Here is an 18,281-nt window from a genome sequence, read left to right on the forward strand (position 1 = left end):
GGACCTTTTTAGGTTATTTGCGGGGGGAGTGACAAGGTAGTCGTTGAGTAGCTTCATACCGCAGACCGTTCGTCTCGGGGGAGTGCTCAGCGGCGTTGTTTGTTGTGTCTTGTAACATGCATATGTAAGCATTTGTGTTGCATTGTGATGTGCCAATTACTAAATATTCCTAATTGGATGAGATTGCCTGGGTATGTAATTTCAATGCATCAAGACACCCGTGGAAGATGAGTACGGTCTGGGTGTGATGGCTAATTTTACTACGCCAGAATATCAAGATTTCCAATCTGGACGAAAGGAGAAGCTAACTCCTTGATCAAAAGAGCAAAAAGGAGAAGCTAACTCCTTGATCAAAAGAGCAGAAAGGAGAAGCTAACTCCTTGATCCGAAGAGCAGAAAGGAGAAGCTAGCTTCTTGATCAAAACAGCCGAAAGGAGAAGCTAACTCCTTGATCAAAAGAGCAGAAAGGAGAAGCTAACTCCTTAATAAAAAGAGCAAACATGATTGTCCCTCGGAATGTCCCTCGAAAATTTTTGAGCTAACTTGAGTTGTTGTGCAGATATGCTGTAATCGAGGACGATTACTCTCTTTCAAGAAGGGGAGATGTAACAAACTGTTAACGTGTCGACCTACTGAAGAACGGAGCTACCGGCCGAGGGACCTAAACGCTAAGAAGAACAAGTAACAGAAGAAGTGTCACAAAGTGATGATGTGGTTGCCCGAGAGCAGAAACCCTAACCCTAATTTTTGCTAATTCTGGAAACCCTAACCCTAAAACCTGCAAACCCTAATTCTAGAAACCCTAACCCTAAAATTGCAGAAACCCTAACCCTAGCCCGAAGGGCAGCGGGGAGATTTCCGAAAATTGCCCTTGCTGATGACGTGGCAGGCTGTAGGGATTTTCGTGATTTACGCTGGCAGCTTTTTGGCCTTGCTTTTGCACCAGATGCTTTTGAGTTAAAAGGCTTTTCATGAAAAACTGCTTTTCAGGCCAAGGGCCTTTAAATATGAGGTTAGGGCTCATTCTCTGGCATGCTTCCTGGAGAAGGTGCAGAGTCTGGAGTATCGGCTTGTACTTGATGATGCAATATAAAGAAATACCGAAAGGGACGCCAAGGTTTGGGGCCAATACTCTCGGGTGGAATTTCACTCTCTCTCTCTCTCTCTCTCTCTCTCTCTCTCTCTCTCTCTCTCTCAGTTCAGTTGATATTGAAGTGCTAAAAGTCTGTTCAGTCTGTTCTTTTCTATTGGCACGTGGTGCCCGCCTTGTGACAACAAGAACCTTGGTTCTCTAGGATTCGGAGTAAGGAACAGAAGTTCCTTGGAATAGGGTTCTACCCTAGGAATAGGAAGCTCAAGCTTCCAGGAACCATCGAGTCTTGTTCTAAAGCGAACGTGGTAATACGTTCGGTTCAAGTGCTTGTATAGACTTCTCCCCAGTGATAAAGATATTTTTAAGGGGGGGGGAGGGGGGGGGGGGAGACCAGCCCATCTTCTGTCCCAGTAGCGTGTTGATCTTCTTACTCTCCATCTCTCTCGCTCTCTCTACTTCTCTCTATATCCTCTGGCTTCAATATTAAGTGATAAGTTCTATTTATTCGAGTATATTTTATATTGTTAAGCGCTCCTGTTTGTGACACAAGCTCCGACAAACTCCCCCAAATCGGAGCCCCCCCTCACTAGGAGAAAGAGGGTACAGGGAGGATCGAATAACTGGAGTCAACCCCTTCTACAAGGCTTCTCAAAACACCACCAATTTTGTTGCCCCCCACAACCCTGCAAGTGCCTTGCGTTACAACTCGCTACGGAAACAACAGTCTCACTAGGGCCTAATCTACAACTTCTCAAAACGTTGCCATAGCAGGTCTAGAGAGGGTGACAGCATCTCAAAATGCTTAAGAGTAATACTCACCGTTGTCTGAGCACTCTGTTCTTCGAGTCTTGAAACGTTGCCGTAGCGGGCCTAGAGAGGGTGACAGCATCTCCAAATGCTTAAGAGTAATACTCACCGTTGTCTGAGCACTCTATCCTTCGAGTCTTGAAACGTTGCTGCAGGTGCTTCCTGTTTTGGCCTCAAGAACCCTGCGTCTCAGAACGTAGTGAGAAACACTATCCTCGGCTCTGCTAGCATTTCCAAAACATTGTCTAAACTCGACCTCAAAGGGCCCAAAAGCATTTCAATATGCTAGAGAAAGAGATTGTCGAAAACGTAGCCACCGCCCACCACCGAAAATGCTCATGCTGATCCTCTTCACCTCTTGAGGAGCCAATTGCTCCATAAAGTCAACGATGCAAAAGTATCTAATAGAGTTACGGAAGTTATGGACGAGAGAGAATGCTCTAAATTAACCAACTTGGCAATGAAAAGATAATTATACAATGGGGGCAAGGTAGCTCTTCTATACCTACTTGGGGTCTTTAAGAAACCCCCCTTAGGAAAGTGCCCTACCCAGAATCATGTCAAGTAAAAAAATACCTAAATGACAAATAATTAATGGGACCACATTGGGCATTCACTTGAGATGCATAAGCTACAAATAGAGTTAAGTGCATATTTATCAGTATCTCAAAAGGACCCCCTATGTTAGTTTTGTAGCTATTGCCCCAGACAGAGAAGCATTACTTAGATTCTAAGACATATCCACTATGACTTTCAATGTGCTTTGGGTGATCTTGAGAGAGACATAAATCATATTTGCTGGGCGATTCTTAAAATGTTTCCTACTTGAGGTATGCAAACTCAAAAAGACACTCTTTATACACAACGTACCAGCTATCGGATTTCTTTACCAAGACCATTGAAGAAAATTCAAAAAGAGAGGTTGTCACGTGCACATCTAACCCTATGTGTACGTGGACAAGCTACTTCAAGACATGGGTTCAGCTCAGTTCAATCAGTCTAGAATAGGAAGTGATCTGGCACTTTTGTGAGTCTGTTCGCAGACCGTGCATGTCCAGACACTTAGAATAGATGCATATCCTCTGGTTGAACATAGCATGACCATCAGATTTCCATCAGAACCCATCAGGAGCATTTTTACAGTGCATAGACATATTTTCCCTATTTTTGATATTTTTCACTTATTATTTTTAAGTGACTTTTGTTGGGAACTGAGTAGGGCAAATTAGCAATGCAAGTATATAAGAGAACCTAGCGCTAGCACTTTCTGGAAGAAGAGGCAACAGGAGCACCTTTGCTCAATAGGCACCTTCTCAGCAGAACCCCCCAAGACCAACCTAGCGTTTTCATCCACAGCAGAAGCCAACGTTTTGCACTGCAGTAGCCTAGCAACAACAAAAGACAAATCAGCCCTAGCGTTTTGCATTTGCAGGACAACCTGGCAGCAGAAGACAGCAGATTTCCACAGAAGACGATTTTCAGCCCTAGCGTTTTTGCATCAGCATAGCAATTCAGCGTTTTGCAGATCTTCACGACAGAATCAACAAGAAGACCAGCGTTTTCAGTTTTCAGCATAGACCCACAATACATGAAGTCCCGAACCTCGCGAATCTCACCTTCCCACAACAGATCCTCGCCGCACGGTCAGATCCCGCGAAGTTTGCAGTTTCAGCCCGGAAAAAGCAAATTTCAGCATCTGCGTTTTCAGCGCGTCGTCGTTGCATCGTCGCCATCCACATCGTCACTGACATAGAGTCAAAATTCAGCAGATAAAGATTTGCAAATTTCAGCCATTAGCGTTTTCAGATTTCAGCCCGTCTCGTCGTCGACATCGCCGGCAAGTCCAAGCATTGTAGAGATTTGTGCAATCAATAGTAGACCGCTCTCGCCATAGAGAGTGGGGCCTTCGGAGGAGCATTCTGGTGTCGTATTCTTCTCTCTCTATCACTTAGTCTCATGCACCTTCATTCAAAGTGTATCCATTTTGTTTGTGATCATTTGCACTCTCTCACTAAAGGAACGGAAGGCTCTCCCTTCCGTAAGTAAAAGGAACCCTTGAGCACAATTCGGAGCACTCATCTTGAGCAAAGTTCAACATTCACTTCCGTTGCACCTTACATTGGTATCAGAGCTTTGGCAGTGTTCTGCATCATTGAAGGAAAGAACCACAAGAACCACATAAATTTTTTTTGCTTCTTGTTGTCGCACGTAACCCAGGATTTCTTGGGCGTGTCGATTCCTGATCGTGTTTTTGAAGAGTGACAGGAATCCCAAGAAAGAAGGGCTTGTCCAGCCTCCCCTTGTGCCTCTTTTCACTTATTGAGAGCGGACCGTGCACTTAGCGGCTGGCCAATCGACGTGAGGTGGGAAAAAGCAACCTTGGTGTGAGCGCAAGGCCGCCAACAGGTGTCCCCGCGGAAAAGAGCAGAACTCGGGTGAAGAGAAGATCCTTCTCTAACACAGATTGCAAGCGAAAGAAGAACCTCAAGACCCTCAAGAACTTCACGAATGCAAGAACCTCAAGAACCCCAAGAACCCCAAGAAACCAAGACCCACAAGAACCCAAGTTCCTCGTGAACTTAAGAACCCAAGACTTCAATGGATGGTCATCACTCCAAGCGGAATGGATACTTCGCTTGGAGGTGGTGAGCATGGGAGTGGCGAAGAAGAGTTTTCCTCACCACGAGGTTTTTCCAACCCTTCCCCATCTCTGACAAGGATTGCACTAACTCCTATGGAGGCTTTCGACAAGATGATGATGGACAGGGAGTTAGAACGCAAAGCAAGAAAAGCAGAAAGAATGGCAACCATAGATCGTGAATCCGCAGAAAGAAGGGCGGCCATAGATCGTGAATACGAAGAAAGAATGGTAGCCATAGAGCGTGAGCACGAGCAAGCACGCTTGGAAGCCAAAGCAAGAGAAGCAGAACTTGATCGTGAGAACAAAGCAAGAAAAGAAATAAACGACCGACACATGAAAGAGATGTTGCGACTCTTTTCTGAAGTGCAGGCACAGATGCAAGAGATTCGGGAAAAGGAGACTCTCTCAGTCTCTTCTTCTCCAAAGCAAGACACACAAGATTTGCATGATGATGATAAGCATGATGATTTGAATGACAATGATAAGCATGATGATTTGAATGATAATGACAAGCATGATGATTTGCATGAAGATGATGTCATTCTTCACAAGGATGATGTGTTAGTTAATACTTTTTCTAGTGAAGCTAACCTCATTGTAGATTCGATCAATCACGAAGAACCGATCTTGGCTCTTAGTCGAGGTCCAAAGAACCCCCACAGAAAGATTCGATAGATCCCGAAGAACCGATCTTGGCTCTCAACCCTAGGTCCCAAGAACCCTCACAGAAAGTATTATGTGTTTGAGTGATTAGTCAGTACGCATTGTTCAAGTGTTTCATTCGTGATCGTTTCCTGTATTTTAGTCAGCGTCTTTATGTGATCCCTTTCCGAAGGCATGCCATATTGTACGATGCGCACGATTCACTCATGAATGAGCACGGATGTATGCGGATTACTCATGAAAAGATGAAATATTTGCATTCAAGGAATTCACATTCCATGTCTCTTCCTTGGCATGACACAGTATCTGAAAGAGCACAAGAAGGATTGAGCATCAAGCATCGGCATTTCCATTGTAATTTGCCACAGTTGATTGATTTAGATCAAAAAGTCAAGATTCGACCCCATTGTTTGCGTGTGTTTGATGAACGGTTTGGCACTCTGTCACTTTGTTCATCTGCATTGCATGCACAGTTTTTTCGAATGAATAGAATTTTTCCAGTCACTTTACATGGAATGGGTATGTTCATGTTTTTGTGTTGGAAGTGGTTTCAGGAATTTTCAGCCTCGGAGATTCTTGAAGAAGGTAGACGCATGATTACAGACGAAGTTGAAGCATTGAAAGAGCCACAGAGGACTTTTGTCGCTTTCGGCACGGCCCGAAGAAGCAAGCGTTGCAGACCTTTATGAAGTTCAAGTATCGCATGATCCACGCATCAGAGTGGGCCGGCGAAGAGTCCTTTCCAGGATTCAGACGTTGTTGGCGATCTCCCTCGACGCCATACAGTTCGGTACCAGTACCTCACTTTGAAAAGGAGGGGATGTCACGTGCACATCTAATCCTATGTGTACGTGGACAAGCTACTTCAAGACATGGGTTCGGTTCAGTTCAATCAGTCTAGAATAGGAAGTGATCTGGCACTTTTGTAAGTCTGTTCGCAGACCGTGCATGTCCAGACACTTAGAATAGATGCATATCCTCTGGTTGCACACAACATGACCATCAGATTTCCATCAGAACCCACCAGGAGCATTTTTACAGTGCATAGACCTATTTTCCCTATTTTTGATATTTTTCACTTATTATTTTTAAGTGACTTTTGTTGGGAACTGAGTAGGGCAATGCAAGTATATAAGAAAACCTAGCGCTAGCACTTTCTGGAAGAAGAGGCAACAGGAGCACCTTTGCTCAACAGGCACCATCTCAATAGAACCCCCCAAGACAAACCTAGCGTTTTTGCCAAGCAGAGACCTAGCGTTTTCATCCACAGCAGAAGCCAACGTTTTTGCACTGCAATAGCTTGGCGACAGCAGAAGACAAATCAGCCCTAGCGTTTTTGTATCACATAGCAATTCAGCGTTTTGCAAATCTTCCAACAGAATCAACAAGAAGACCAGCGTTTTCAGTTTTCAGCAAAGGCCCACAATAGAAGAAGTCCCGAACCCGCGAATCTCACCTTCCCGCAGCAGATCCTCGCCGCACGGTCAGATCCCGCGAAGTTTGCAGTTTCAGCCCGGAAACGCAAATTTTAGCATCTGCGTTTTCAACGCGTTGTCGTTGCATCGTCGCCATCGACATCGTCACCAACATAGAGTCAAAATTCAGCAGATAAAGATTTGTAGATTTCAGCCATTAGCGTTTTCAGATTTCAGTCCGTTTCGTCGTCGACATCGTCGGCAAGTCCAAGCATTGTAGAGATTTGAGCAATCAATAGTAGACCGCTCTCGCCATAGAGAGTGGGGCCTTCGAAGGAGGGTTTGACAACATTCTGGTGTCGTATTCTTCTCTCTCTATCTCTCACTCTCATGCACCTTCATTCAAAGTGTCTATCCATTTTGTTTGTGATCATTTGCACTCTCTCACTAAAGGAACGGAAGGCTCTCCCTTCCGTAAGTAAAAGGATGTTAGGTGCAGCGGAATGAATGTTGTATTTTTCTCAAGATTAGTGATCTTTATTGCTCAAGGTTCCTTTTAGTTCTTAGGGAAGGAGAGAGCCTTCCGTCTTGTGGAGAGTGCTATGATCACGAACAAAGCGAGTGGATATTGTGCGTGCAAGTGAATGAGACTAAGAGAAGGAGAGAGAAGAGATATGACACCCGAGAGGTTGTAAAACCCTCCTCCGAAGGCCCCACTCTCGTCGGCGAGAGTGGTCTAACTCTGATTGCACAAAGGTGTACAATGCGTATGCAATGGACTAAGCAACTTGGACTATGCCGATGGCGACGACGGTGATGACGACAACGACTTGATGGCTGAAATCTATGATCTTCTAATCGCTGAATTCGGGGACTGTTTTGGTGGCTGAAAATGACTGTTTTGGCTGCATTTTCTTGAGCTAAAGTTGGGGAGACTTCTGCAACCGACTGGGGGCTGATCTGCTACAGTGTCAATAGGCTGAAATCGCTGTGTATCTGCTGTAGATGAAGGCTGAAAACAAAGCGTTGCAGAGAGCAAAAACACTAGCAAAACGCTAGGGCTGATCTGGGCAAAAACGCTAGCAAAGTTGGATATGTTGGCGACAATGAGAACCTGCAGTCACTAGGGTGCTAATGTTGATGGCGAAGGCCTGCTGTGGAAGGAAATGCCAGGGATGGGGTGAAGATGCAAAAACGCCAGGGATGTGATGAAGATGCAAAAACGCTAGATGGTTTGAGGGGGTACTGCTGAGAAGTTGCCTTTTGAGCGGGAAGCTCTTGCTGCCTCTTCTGCCAGAAAGTGCTAACTTGGGTTTGCTTATATATTAACTTAGCAAAATTGCCCTACCTACTTTTGTTGGAAAGTCACTTAAAAATAATAAGTGAAAATAACCAAAAATAGGAAAATAGGCTAAATGCACTGGAAAATTTCCCTAACTGATGCTAATGGATTCTAATGGGAATTCCGATGATCATGCTGTGTGCAACCGGAGGATATGCATCTATGCTAAGTGACTGGGCATGCACGGTCTACGAATAGACTCACAAAAGTGCCAGATCACTGCTAAATCTAGACTGACGGACTGATTGAACCTTGCTATGGTGTAGCTTGTCCACGGACACATAGGGTTGGGATGTGTCACGTGACAAAGGAACCCTTGAGCACAGTTTGGAGCACTCATCTTGAGCAAAGTTCAACATTCACTTCCGCTGCACCTTACAGAGGTTGCACTCAATAGAGGATGCGACATCCACGATTGTTGTAGAACTTAGTCACTCCATAATCTTGAGACCTCGACAATCTACTCAAAGGCACCAAAAGCACAAGAGGATGCACGACATTGCTACTAAACATCAGAAAGTATGATAATCATGTGATCTTCTAGGTTATTTTGTCCTCTTGCAAAGGATAAATAGTTCATTGCATTTCATTTCACCCACGCATTGTGCATCAAGTGCATGAACCATGCAATAATAAAACTTCCTCCATGCTAAAGCATGTGCAAAGACGAGGACAAGATGTTCACCGTAAGCAGACTGAGAAGGAAAAACATTTTTCCCGGTCATCTTGGGTTTTGCAAACACATGAGATTTTCCAAGAAAGGTGTAGGCATCACTCTGAATACCGCTCAAAGAATAGAACCTGAGCATTTCTCGAGCACTTGAGAGAGGGAAGCTGCTCTTGTGAGTCAAAAGTGTATCAGACAAGATAATCTTTTTTAAATACTCTGGCTCTTCATTGCAGTAGGCAAATGTAAGAGACACTTGCACTTATTCTGCTTCCGGAAGAGGAAAAACAATGGTAGCTCTATCAGTGAAGCGTTCCCACTACTATTATGGGAAGATTACCAAAAAACCACAAATTTAGAAAATTTTAGTGTAAAAACCTTCAAACATGGTCAATTTACCTCCATTTTTTTTATATGTATATCTCCTAATCATCTTTATGTATATCACATAATGGCTCTACAAAAAATAAAGTGCCTGGAATGTACTGGTAGAGAAAACCACCAAGGACGTGCCGAAGACTAAATGAATGCAAGAGAAAAGACACACGACCTTTCTTATGTAGGTGGGAAGAAGACTTTTGACTTTCTATAGTCTCAACATTTCATTTCTGATACCATTCGAAATCTTTCTAAGGTCAATTCTTCAATGCTTTATCTAATTCATGTATCCTTTATCTTCGAATATCCCTCTCATGCACAAAATTATTATTTTCCCCAAACTGTGGGGACCTAACCATCTTGTCTGATATGTTCATAAGTGCATTTGCCCCTACATGTCACACACTATATCATTGAGCTCGCCAAATATGCATCCCACCATCCCAACTTTAAATTAAACATAGGAGTCGACCCACCATGAATACCTTTCCCGTCCTCCAAGATCTTCACAATGGGCTGCCATACTGAGCCATCAAGGAGGCAGCTCTCGTATTGAGGATTGTCTCAAAATGCCATATGCACCATGATGGAAATTCTCAGCCTCCTTGAAACTCTCCGCACTACTTTCAAACGTAATAGGAAAGAACAAAAAGAGTTTACCACTTTGTGCTGCTTCTGAAGAAACGGGCTCTCTCGCTTGCTGCAAAGGAGGTAAAGCTCGCGTTAAGCGTAGAAGTTTTTCCTTCCGCTTCCGCCCCTGCAACAAGTCTTCGCCAAACAGGAATGGCCTTGAACGATACCCGTCACTCATAGCACATTCTGCAAGAGCATGAGAAGCTCTTGAAATCATGACGTCTGTATGTAGCACACGCAGCGAACCTCTCAAATGGCTCTCTCTCTCTCTCTCTCTCTCTCGTCATTTCCCTCTTTACGAGCACGTCTTGAGTTCAACTCTCGTCGGATAGATCTTTGAGGTCTCTTTCCTACGACGTTAAAATTCTCTTCTTCTTCTTGTTCTCTCTTTTTTTTTTTGAGCTTCTTCTTCTTCTTCTTCTTCTTCCTCTCTCTCTCTCTCTCTCTATGTGTGTGTGTGTGTGTGATGTAGCACGCGCAATGAACGTCAAATGGAGACACTCCTTCTTTCTCTCTCTGTGTGGTAGATTGGTTATGCCATTTCCCTCTTGAATAACAGGTCTTGAGTTCAAAATCTCGTCGGGTTGATCTTTGAGGTCTCCTAGAATAGTTTCCTACGACGTTAAAATTCTCTCCCTCTCTCTCTCTCTCTCTCTCTCTCTCTCTTTGACACTCTATGTACCAGCTAAGTCAGAAACGTGCCTCTTGCCACAAATTTAAACATGTTCCCCCAATCATTTGAGACAACAAGAAGTTAAGTGCCGCTACAAAAAGATAGAGGAAAATATGACATATAAATATATAAAAATTGTTTCCTGCGACGTTAAAATTCTCTTCTTCTTCTTCTTCTTCTTCTTCTTCTCTCTCTCTCTCTCTCTCTCTCTCTCTCTCTCTCTCTCTCTCTCTCTCTCTCTCTCGCTCGCCTGCTCCCTTATCAGAAGGTCGGCCATGTTCTCAAGAAGGGTTTTGCCCTTATCAGAACGCATGCGCCCCTACTGCTCCCGCTCGCCTACTGCTCCCCTGTTGCTCGTTGCTCCTACTTCCCTGCTGCTGCTCTCTCTCTCTCTCTCTCTCTCTCTCTCTCTCTCTCTCTCTCTCTCTCTCTCTCTCTCTCTCTCTCTCTCTCCCGCTCGTCTGCTCCCCTATTGCTTCCGCTCGCCTGCTCCCCTGCTACTCTCCCTCTCGCTCCCTTGCTGCTCCCGCCCCCTGCTCCCCTGCTGCTCCCGCTCGCGCCTAGCACATAGAAAGAGAGAGAAAGTTTTGCATAGAGAGAGAAAGAGGGGGGAAACTGCGTAGAGAAAGAAAGAGGGGGGAAAGTTTCGTAGGAGGGGGGGGGGGGGGGGGGGGGGGGGGACTCATGAGAAAGCAGAATGGCAAGGATGACCCGATGGAGGCTGCCATCCAACAATGCAAAGAAGAATTGAGCGAGTCCATCAGCAAGATCCACCGCCACATCCTAGGTACTATTAATGTACTCAAGGCACGTGTGGCAGCACAGGAAAGCACGATACACACTTGGGATCGTGTGAAGGCTCAAGATGAGGAAATCGCACTACTCAAGAAAGAGCTTGCAAAAGGTGCGATTGCAGAATGTCCTCGAAGAGGGAGAGCTTCAACCCTCAGTAATTGAAGACCTTAACACGATCAAGGAACAAGTGCGGGCCATCAAAGAAGGTGGGGAGCAACAAAAATAAATGACGACCTCGTGGGTAGATGTCATCACAAAGACCCAACAAAAAGCAAAAAAGGCCGAAAAATGGATCGAGATTGTCAAGAAAGGAAACGGCAAGGAAGTAAAACCCACACTGACCATCATCAACTTTCAACTTGACACTAGAAGAGGAGCAAAGGAGACGTGTGCGGGGCCTTACACATAAGGATATGTGGCCTCAGAGACCAAGATAATGTGGATGAAGAGGTGAAAGAACTCATGACTCTGGTGGGGGTCAACGAGCAGACACATACGAGGGCTTGGAGATTGGGCACTAAGAAAAGTGGGAGCAACGGAGAAACCTCGAAGGAAAGGGAACTCATTCTCTGCTTCCCCTCCATGGAAGCAAAGAAGGACTTCTTGAGGAAGAGACCGACTCTAAAGAAGACTGGCAGCTTTCTTGGAGATGACCTCACCCTCTCGCAGATTGCTCATATGCAAGAAGTAATGCCGAAAATTAGAGCAGCAATGGAAAAGGGGAAGATTGCGTTTTATAGAGATGGAAAGGTGGTGATATTGGAGCGACGCCCCGCATGACGGTGTGAGACCTATGGGACCACACTAAAGATGGCAACGTGGAATTGTAATGGGTCACTTCGTCTTTATGTAGGGGCCTTTGAGGATAGCTTCACAGGGAGAGACATCATTTTCTACTCTGAGACACATCAAGCCCTTGGGAAATCCATGCCACAGGTGAGCGGATATAAATGGGAGACAGCCTGCAAACAAGAGACCATATTGGAGCATCGAGGATGGGGCTCAGGGGGAGTGGCAGTTCTATTCTGGGAGGAATTGCAGCCATTGATATGTATAGCGTGCAAAGATGAATAGACTAGGTACATGTGGGTGAGGCTCAAGGCAGAGATGGGTAGATACCTCTACATTGCTATCTATTACTTTCCTTTGAGTACGTCAGTATATGCATCACCTAGAGGACAATCCCCCTTTGCTATTGTGGATAATGACATATGGGAATTTTCCAAGGATGGTGACATTATCATACTAGAGGATTTCAATGCTAGGACTGTCCACCACCAGACAATATTTTATGATACTTCCGAGGAGAGGCTTAGGGAGCTAGACGCTACAGAGATGGGTCTATCCAGACTATCACAAGATGAGGAATACATTGAGTATGGCAGATACTTGATAGATATGGGAACTGCACATAGATGGCTATTTTGAATGGCCTACAAAGATTTTCGACAGCTGAAGGTTTTACTTGCTTTCCACACCGACATGGTGCCAGCACAGTGGACTATGTTATGGCCCAGCCAGGTCTCCTTCCACTCTTCACGATTTCATGTTGGGCACTAGGCCAGTTGGAGTAGCAGTTGATCATGCTATCTTGTCTTTCACCCTAACGTAACAGTTCAGCACAGCTCCATTAAGAGAGGTCCCCACACACACTCGATATAATGAGGGAGACGCATTCCGTGTATATGGATGAGATATACAGGCAGCTATGCACCCAGGAGTCGAGACGGCCACTAGATGAACTCACTTAGATACTGACAGAGGCGCTCCATGATGCAGCATCAGAGGCATACCCCCACAGCCAGCCTACACGAAGACGATCTGGGAGCATGCCCCATAACAGCTGGTATGATGAGGAGTGTAGAGAGACAAGGATCAAATTACAAAGGGAAGTGCTCATGGGAATTACCACAGATAGACAATCACGAATTATCTTTCGCTGCCTAGTGCGACGAAAGGAAAGGGCTTATCTATCTCAGCTTGAGCGATGTATCAGCTATCTATAAGTCAGGACTCAGGCAAAGCATGGAAGCTATTCCACGAGCATTCACCACCACCAGCGGTCACCTCCATTGAGACATGGGGGGGGATATGCCACATCTCTCTACACAGCATCAGGGCAACCACCTCTGCCGAACCCACTAGAGACATGCCCGGAGACATGTTCTTTCTTTATTGTCGAGAAGGTAAGGAAAGCCATTGACAGGATGAAGACAAGGAGAGCACATGATCATGACAGTCTGGTAGCAGAGCACTTCATCCATGCCAAAGATACACTTGCAGAGCTCTTGGCTATGATGTTTAATCGAGCCATGTATGAAGGCTTCCGTGAGACTTGGAGTATGGCTACGATTGTGCCTATTTTCAAGTCAGGAGATCCCATGATTCCAGGAAATTATCACACCATCATGGTTGGTAACACATTAGCTAGGCTTTATGCATCGGTTCTTGAGCAAGAGTTGAGTAGATGGGCAGAGCGAGAGGGCATAAGAGCACCAGGGCAAGAAGGTTGCAGGAGAGGTTTCTCCACTCTTGACTAGATTCTGACACTCGGAGCTATTATTGAGGAGGGTAGACACCATGGCAAGAGGATCTATTGTAGCTTTGTGGATTTTCGCAAAGCCTTTTGACACATTGCCGAAAGCCAAACTTATACACAGACTACAGGGCATGGGTGTGCCTACAGAGCTGATATGGGGTATTTTGGCTCTATACAGGACAGTGATGGGGCGGGTACGCACCACTGAGGGAATGTCTGACATGGTCCACTCCACTATTGGAGTAAAGCAAGGATGCCCCCTATCCTTGACTCTTTTTGGGATGTATGTGGATGAGTCTTCAAACTATGTAGAACGTCAGGGAGACAGGGCGGTTTAGCTAGCAGGGTAATGAATTCCGTTGTTATTATATGTTGATGATATTGTGTTGATTACTCTCCAGAGGGGATGCAGTGTCTTTTGGATGCTTTGCATACATTTGCTCGTGACAGTGGATTGTCTGTCAACCTGGGGAAAACCAAGGTTATGGTGTTCAACACCATACCACAGTGGGTTAGGAGGTCGGCACCCACATTTACGTATGACCAGGAGACTATGCAATACAAAGATGCATATACTTATCTTGGGGTAGTCTTCGGTGGACCGGTGTTTTCACTAAGGAGAGCATTAGAGACTAGACTGACGAGAGCATATGCAGCTTTGGGAGGGTTGGAGAGGATGTGTTCGCACGTTCATTTTCAAGAACCACAAACAAATCTCTGGCTTTTTGACACTCTAGTGACTCCATCTATGCTCTATGGAGTTCAGGTATGGGGACCCTCAGTAGACCATGCACCCTCCTTGTCTCTCACACGGACAGAGATCACTAGACTCATATGCCAGGACCTGATCCAGCTCGATACTAGGAGCACATGGATATAGTCGGCACAGGAGTTGGGCATGAAGATGGCCTTCTACAAAGAGCATCTTCTCCAACTCACAGAACGGTTTTGTGACTAGACTTGCATGGATACACACTTATCTCATGGGATAAGATGCACTATTGGGCAAATATGCACATCCTCACATCAGCTCTAGATCGAGATTGGCCAATCTCGAGGGGTGCCAGCAGGGGCCAGGATATGCACCTATGTAACTTAGAGCCAGAGACAGAGCTGCACTACACATATCATTGTCCGACGTACTATGAGATACAGGGCCGCTTCCACTGCCTATTCAGAGAAGGTTTCGGACCTTTTTCTAGAGTCATGAGATACAAGGATCAGAGATGCCTCGAATTGTTCCTGCTAGAGCTACGTAGACTTAGGTAGAGCTTGCTGAGGACATCAAGAGAAAGACAATCTCAGAGACGAATCACATATTTGTTTACACCAGTCAGTGGAGAGCCAGAGGAGCAGTCATTACAATATATCTCAGAACCCACCCATACTAGAGGTACGCTGCTTGACCAAGCCACTGAGCTAGGCAGATCAAGGCGCCCACGACCTCGGGGGGTCTCCCACCACTGACGAAGGCTGCAATAGAAGATATAGATTACTCTAGCTCGACATGCAAGATGCCCAACCAGAGCACTGACCATGGTGGAGGTTGATGAGATCCGATAGCGACCGATGAGAGATTTCATCTGAACCCACCACCCCCCCCGGCCCGTATCTCGTCTCAATCCCGAATCAACTTCAAATTTATTTATTTTCTCCTTAGTGTTTTAGTGCTAGTGTTAGTTCTTTGTAACTTTGTACTTTGTAATTTTCGTACTCGGACATGATATCAGATTCACCATTGTAATTCTTTGGTCTCATAGGTCATTTTAGCCTTTCGAAAACGTTAATATAATGTTTCATTTCATTCTCTCTCTCTCTCTCTCTCTCTCTCTCTCTCTCTCTCTCTCTCTCTCTCTCTCTCTCTCTCTCTCTCTCTCTCTCTCTCTCTCTCTCTCTGTGTGTGTGTGTGTGTGTGTGTGTGTGTGTGTGCATCGACTTGCAAACCCTAGCAGCAGCAGCCTCCTTTCTTCACCGACCTCCCCCTGGGCCAAGGGCTGCCCTGCGGGGGGGGGGTCCCTGGCTCTACCTAGCACTACCCTGCTTCGAATCCAGCTCCCGTAGCCCCGCATCACTGCTCCAGCAGCGCCGCCCTCGCTGCCCCGTTTCTGCCACTGTGGCACCACCCCCTGCTCCAGCAGCACCCTCACGGGCCCCCTCCCATACCCTCACGGGCTTGCATCCCCTCACGGGCACTGCCTTGCATCCCCCATGGACTCCCTCCCCGCCCTGCTTTTCAAATATCTTCACCTTCAAGCTTTGCTAGAGGCAAATTAAAAACTCCTAAGCGGCCTTTCCCACCCCGAGCATACGGGACAACCCACCTTTGGGTCTCCTAAACAACAGCGATGGCCACCCGAGCTTCATCCCGCGGCAAGCTCACATTCGCAGGAGTTGTAGCAACACCCCAAAGCAGGACAACATCGTCAGCCTTCAAACTGAAGTCGGAAAGCTTCGCAAAGAGAATGAGGAGCTCAAGCAAAGACTTGCTGCCATCGAGACATGGCTTGCTGCAATGGAAAACTGCAAGAAGGATGAGATGGAGGAGCTGGAAGTCAAGTTCAACAAAACAAAGGCGGAAGTGGAGACCATACTCTCAAAGGAGGTCAAAAATCAAGTGCACGAGGCAATCTGTCGCAAGGTCAAAGACCGTGTAGCATCTATGCTACGCGAGCGACAACGACAAGAGGACATCTCCCTCAATGTTCGCATCAGCAGGCTCCCAAGTGACTGGAAAGGGGAGGGAGATCATAAGTTTCACGAGTGCTTTGCCCGTATCCAAGCAGTAACTCCTTTGGTACAATGGGATCCAACAACAATCACCTTTCTTACACATGAGGACGCACCAATCACAAAATCCTCACGTTCAAGACCAAGGCGGATCGACTTGAACTCCTTGAGCAATCAAGGCTTCTCAAGGACACTAAAATATGGTTTGCAGAAGATCTCACACCCGCCCAACTCAAACAAAAAAAGGCAGAACTCCAGAAGATGCGTGAAGCACGCATAGCAAGGAAATGGGCAATCTATCGAGGAGGTAAAGCCATTATCCAGGAGTTTCGAACTCCCAAGCCAGCTCCCTCCTCACCTTCCCCTTCTTAGTTTTGTTCATTTTAACTTTTCCCTTTGACACCTCTTTGGACCCTCAATCCTTAACTGAGATGTATCTAATGATCCTCCTGCCTAGAAGAATCCCTTTGTAATGTTTTGATTTCGGTCCCATGGGTCATATTTGACCTCTACGGATGATAATTCAATCCATCTCTCTCTCTCTCTCTCTCTCTCTCTCTCTCTCTCTCTCTCTCTCTCTCTCTCTCTCTCTCTCTCTCTCTCTCTCTCTCTGTGTGTGTGCCACACCATGTGCCAGCTAAGTAAAAAACGTGCCTCTTGCCAGAAATTTAAACCTCTTCTGCTAATTATCTGAGACACGAAGAAGTTAATTGCCTCTACAAAAAGATAGAGGAAAAATGACATATAAATAAAATGTACAATTTGTACTAGACAAAAATAATTATGTTCAAGACTCATGGGATAGATCTTTGAGGTCTCTCGTGATTGTTTCTACGACTTTAAACTCTTTTCTTTCCTTCTTCTCTTCTACTTCTTATAATCCTGATGGCGTACCTACTCAATTTACCTCTAAATTTTTTTTATATGTAGGTTTTCCAAGTCTTTGGAAAATTTTATTTTGAGCATTGCCCTCAAATTTAAAAAATTCCCAAAAAACATCTTGTGCCAATTTTGGATGGATTGCTCCAATTTTCATGTGCTTTGATTGCTTTTAGTGTTGTATATCTAAGTTTTCACCAAGAAGCTCACAAAATGTGGAATTTGTGGCTACAAACAATGAATCTTTTTCATTGTGTGAGCCCACAATACCATTCAAAGTTCTAGTTCTATCAATTTTATTGAGGGAGAAACAATCTTTTTGCGAAGAGTTGCAAAAACTAGCATTTTTAGAGATACCTATGATACGTCAGCAATGGCTATTTTTGAAGTTTTAGAACGATTTAAGGACATTGTGGAAAATGTTGGCAAGAGTTTCTCAATCTAAGGTGCACTTTGGGAATGTAAGAACTTTGAGGAGTATCTTGGGAAGTTCCACAAATTTCAAGGGCATTTTGGTAATTTTCCCTAGTTATTTTGTTAACATGTAACCTTTGGGCACCATGATCATTTATTTAGGGTGAATTCACACGAGACCATTGTAGTAGGGTTTTCACCTACCTCTACTGCTCATTCACAATAGGTGGAGGTAACAATAACTTGTAAATGGAAAATTCCTCCACATCAGTGAGAGGTAGCCAAATAGTAAAGTTCTTGCCCTAGTAGCCAGTGACCTAGGTGCAGGCTACTTAGATAGTGGTACATGCACCTTTCTCAATCTCTACTATCGCCTCATTAAAATCAAGCTTTAGATCCCTAATAAAGTAATATCCATTCAAAACTTTATTTATTCAAGTGTCTCTTTTCTTGAAAGATCTCAAAACGGATTGGGAGAAAACTTCAATGGAGGGGATAATGCTTACCCTTGGTTGTTGTATCAATAGTGGTACCATTGATTAAATGTTGTATATGACTCCCAATCAATACTTTGTTGCATTTACTTCAAAAATATACAATTAGTAGAAGAATATT

The 18,281-nt window shown here is 45.1% G+C and overlaps 1 protein-coding gene across 1 annotated transcript; it reads right to left on the reverse strand.

The window, feature by feature from the left end:
* Positions 1-9,307: 9,307 nt before the first annotated feature.
* Positions 9,308-9,944, reverse strand: LOC147418637 (uncharacterized). Its single transcript, XM_086506331.1, has 2 exons — positions 9,667-9,944; positions 9,308-9,569 (listed from the first exon to the last, which is right to left on the reverse strand). Exons 1-2 carry the CDS (start codon positions 9,854-9,856, stop codon positions 9,412-9,414), a joined length of 348 nt encoding a protein of 115 aa, XP_086362457.1. The 5' UTR covers positions 9,857-9,944; the 3' UTR covers positions 9,308-9,411.
* Positions 9,945-18,281: the final 8,337 nt, after the last annotated feature.

The sequence above is a fragment of the Adiantum capillus-veneris genome, chromosome 29, assembly GCF_014529385.1.
Source record: "Adiantum capillus-veneris isolate H3 chromosome 29, ASM1452938v2, whole genome shotgun sequence".
Taxonomy (NCBI): domain Eukaryota; kingdom Viridiplantae; phylum Streptophyta; class Polypodiopsida; order Polypodiales; family Pteridaceae; genus Adiantum; species Adiantum capillus-veneris.

What these genes read in the sequence shown, in the direction of transcription:
- LOC147418637 (XM_086506331.1), bottom strand. Translation starts at nt 9,856, where the DNA reads ATGATTTCAAGAGCTTCTCATGCTCTTGCAGAATGTGCTATGAGTGAC. An exon ending in TTCAGAAGCAGCACAAAGTG is followed by an intron (nt 9,570 to 9,666) that starts GTAAACTCTTTT and finishes TGGCATTTTGAG; the next exon opens with ACAATCCTCAATACGAGAGC.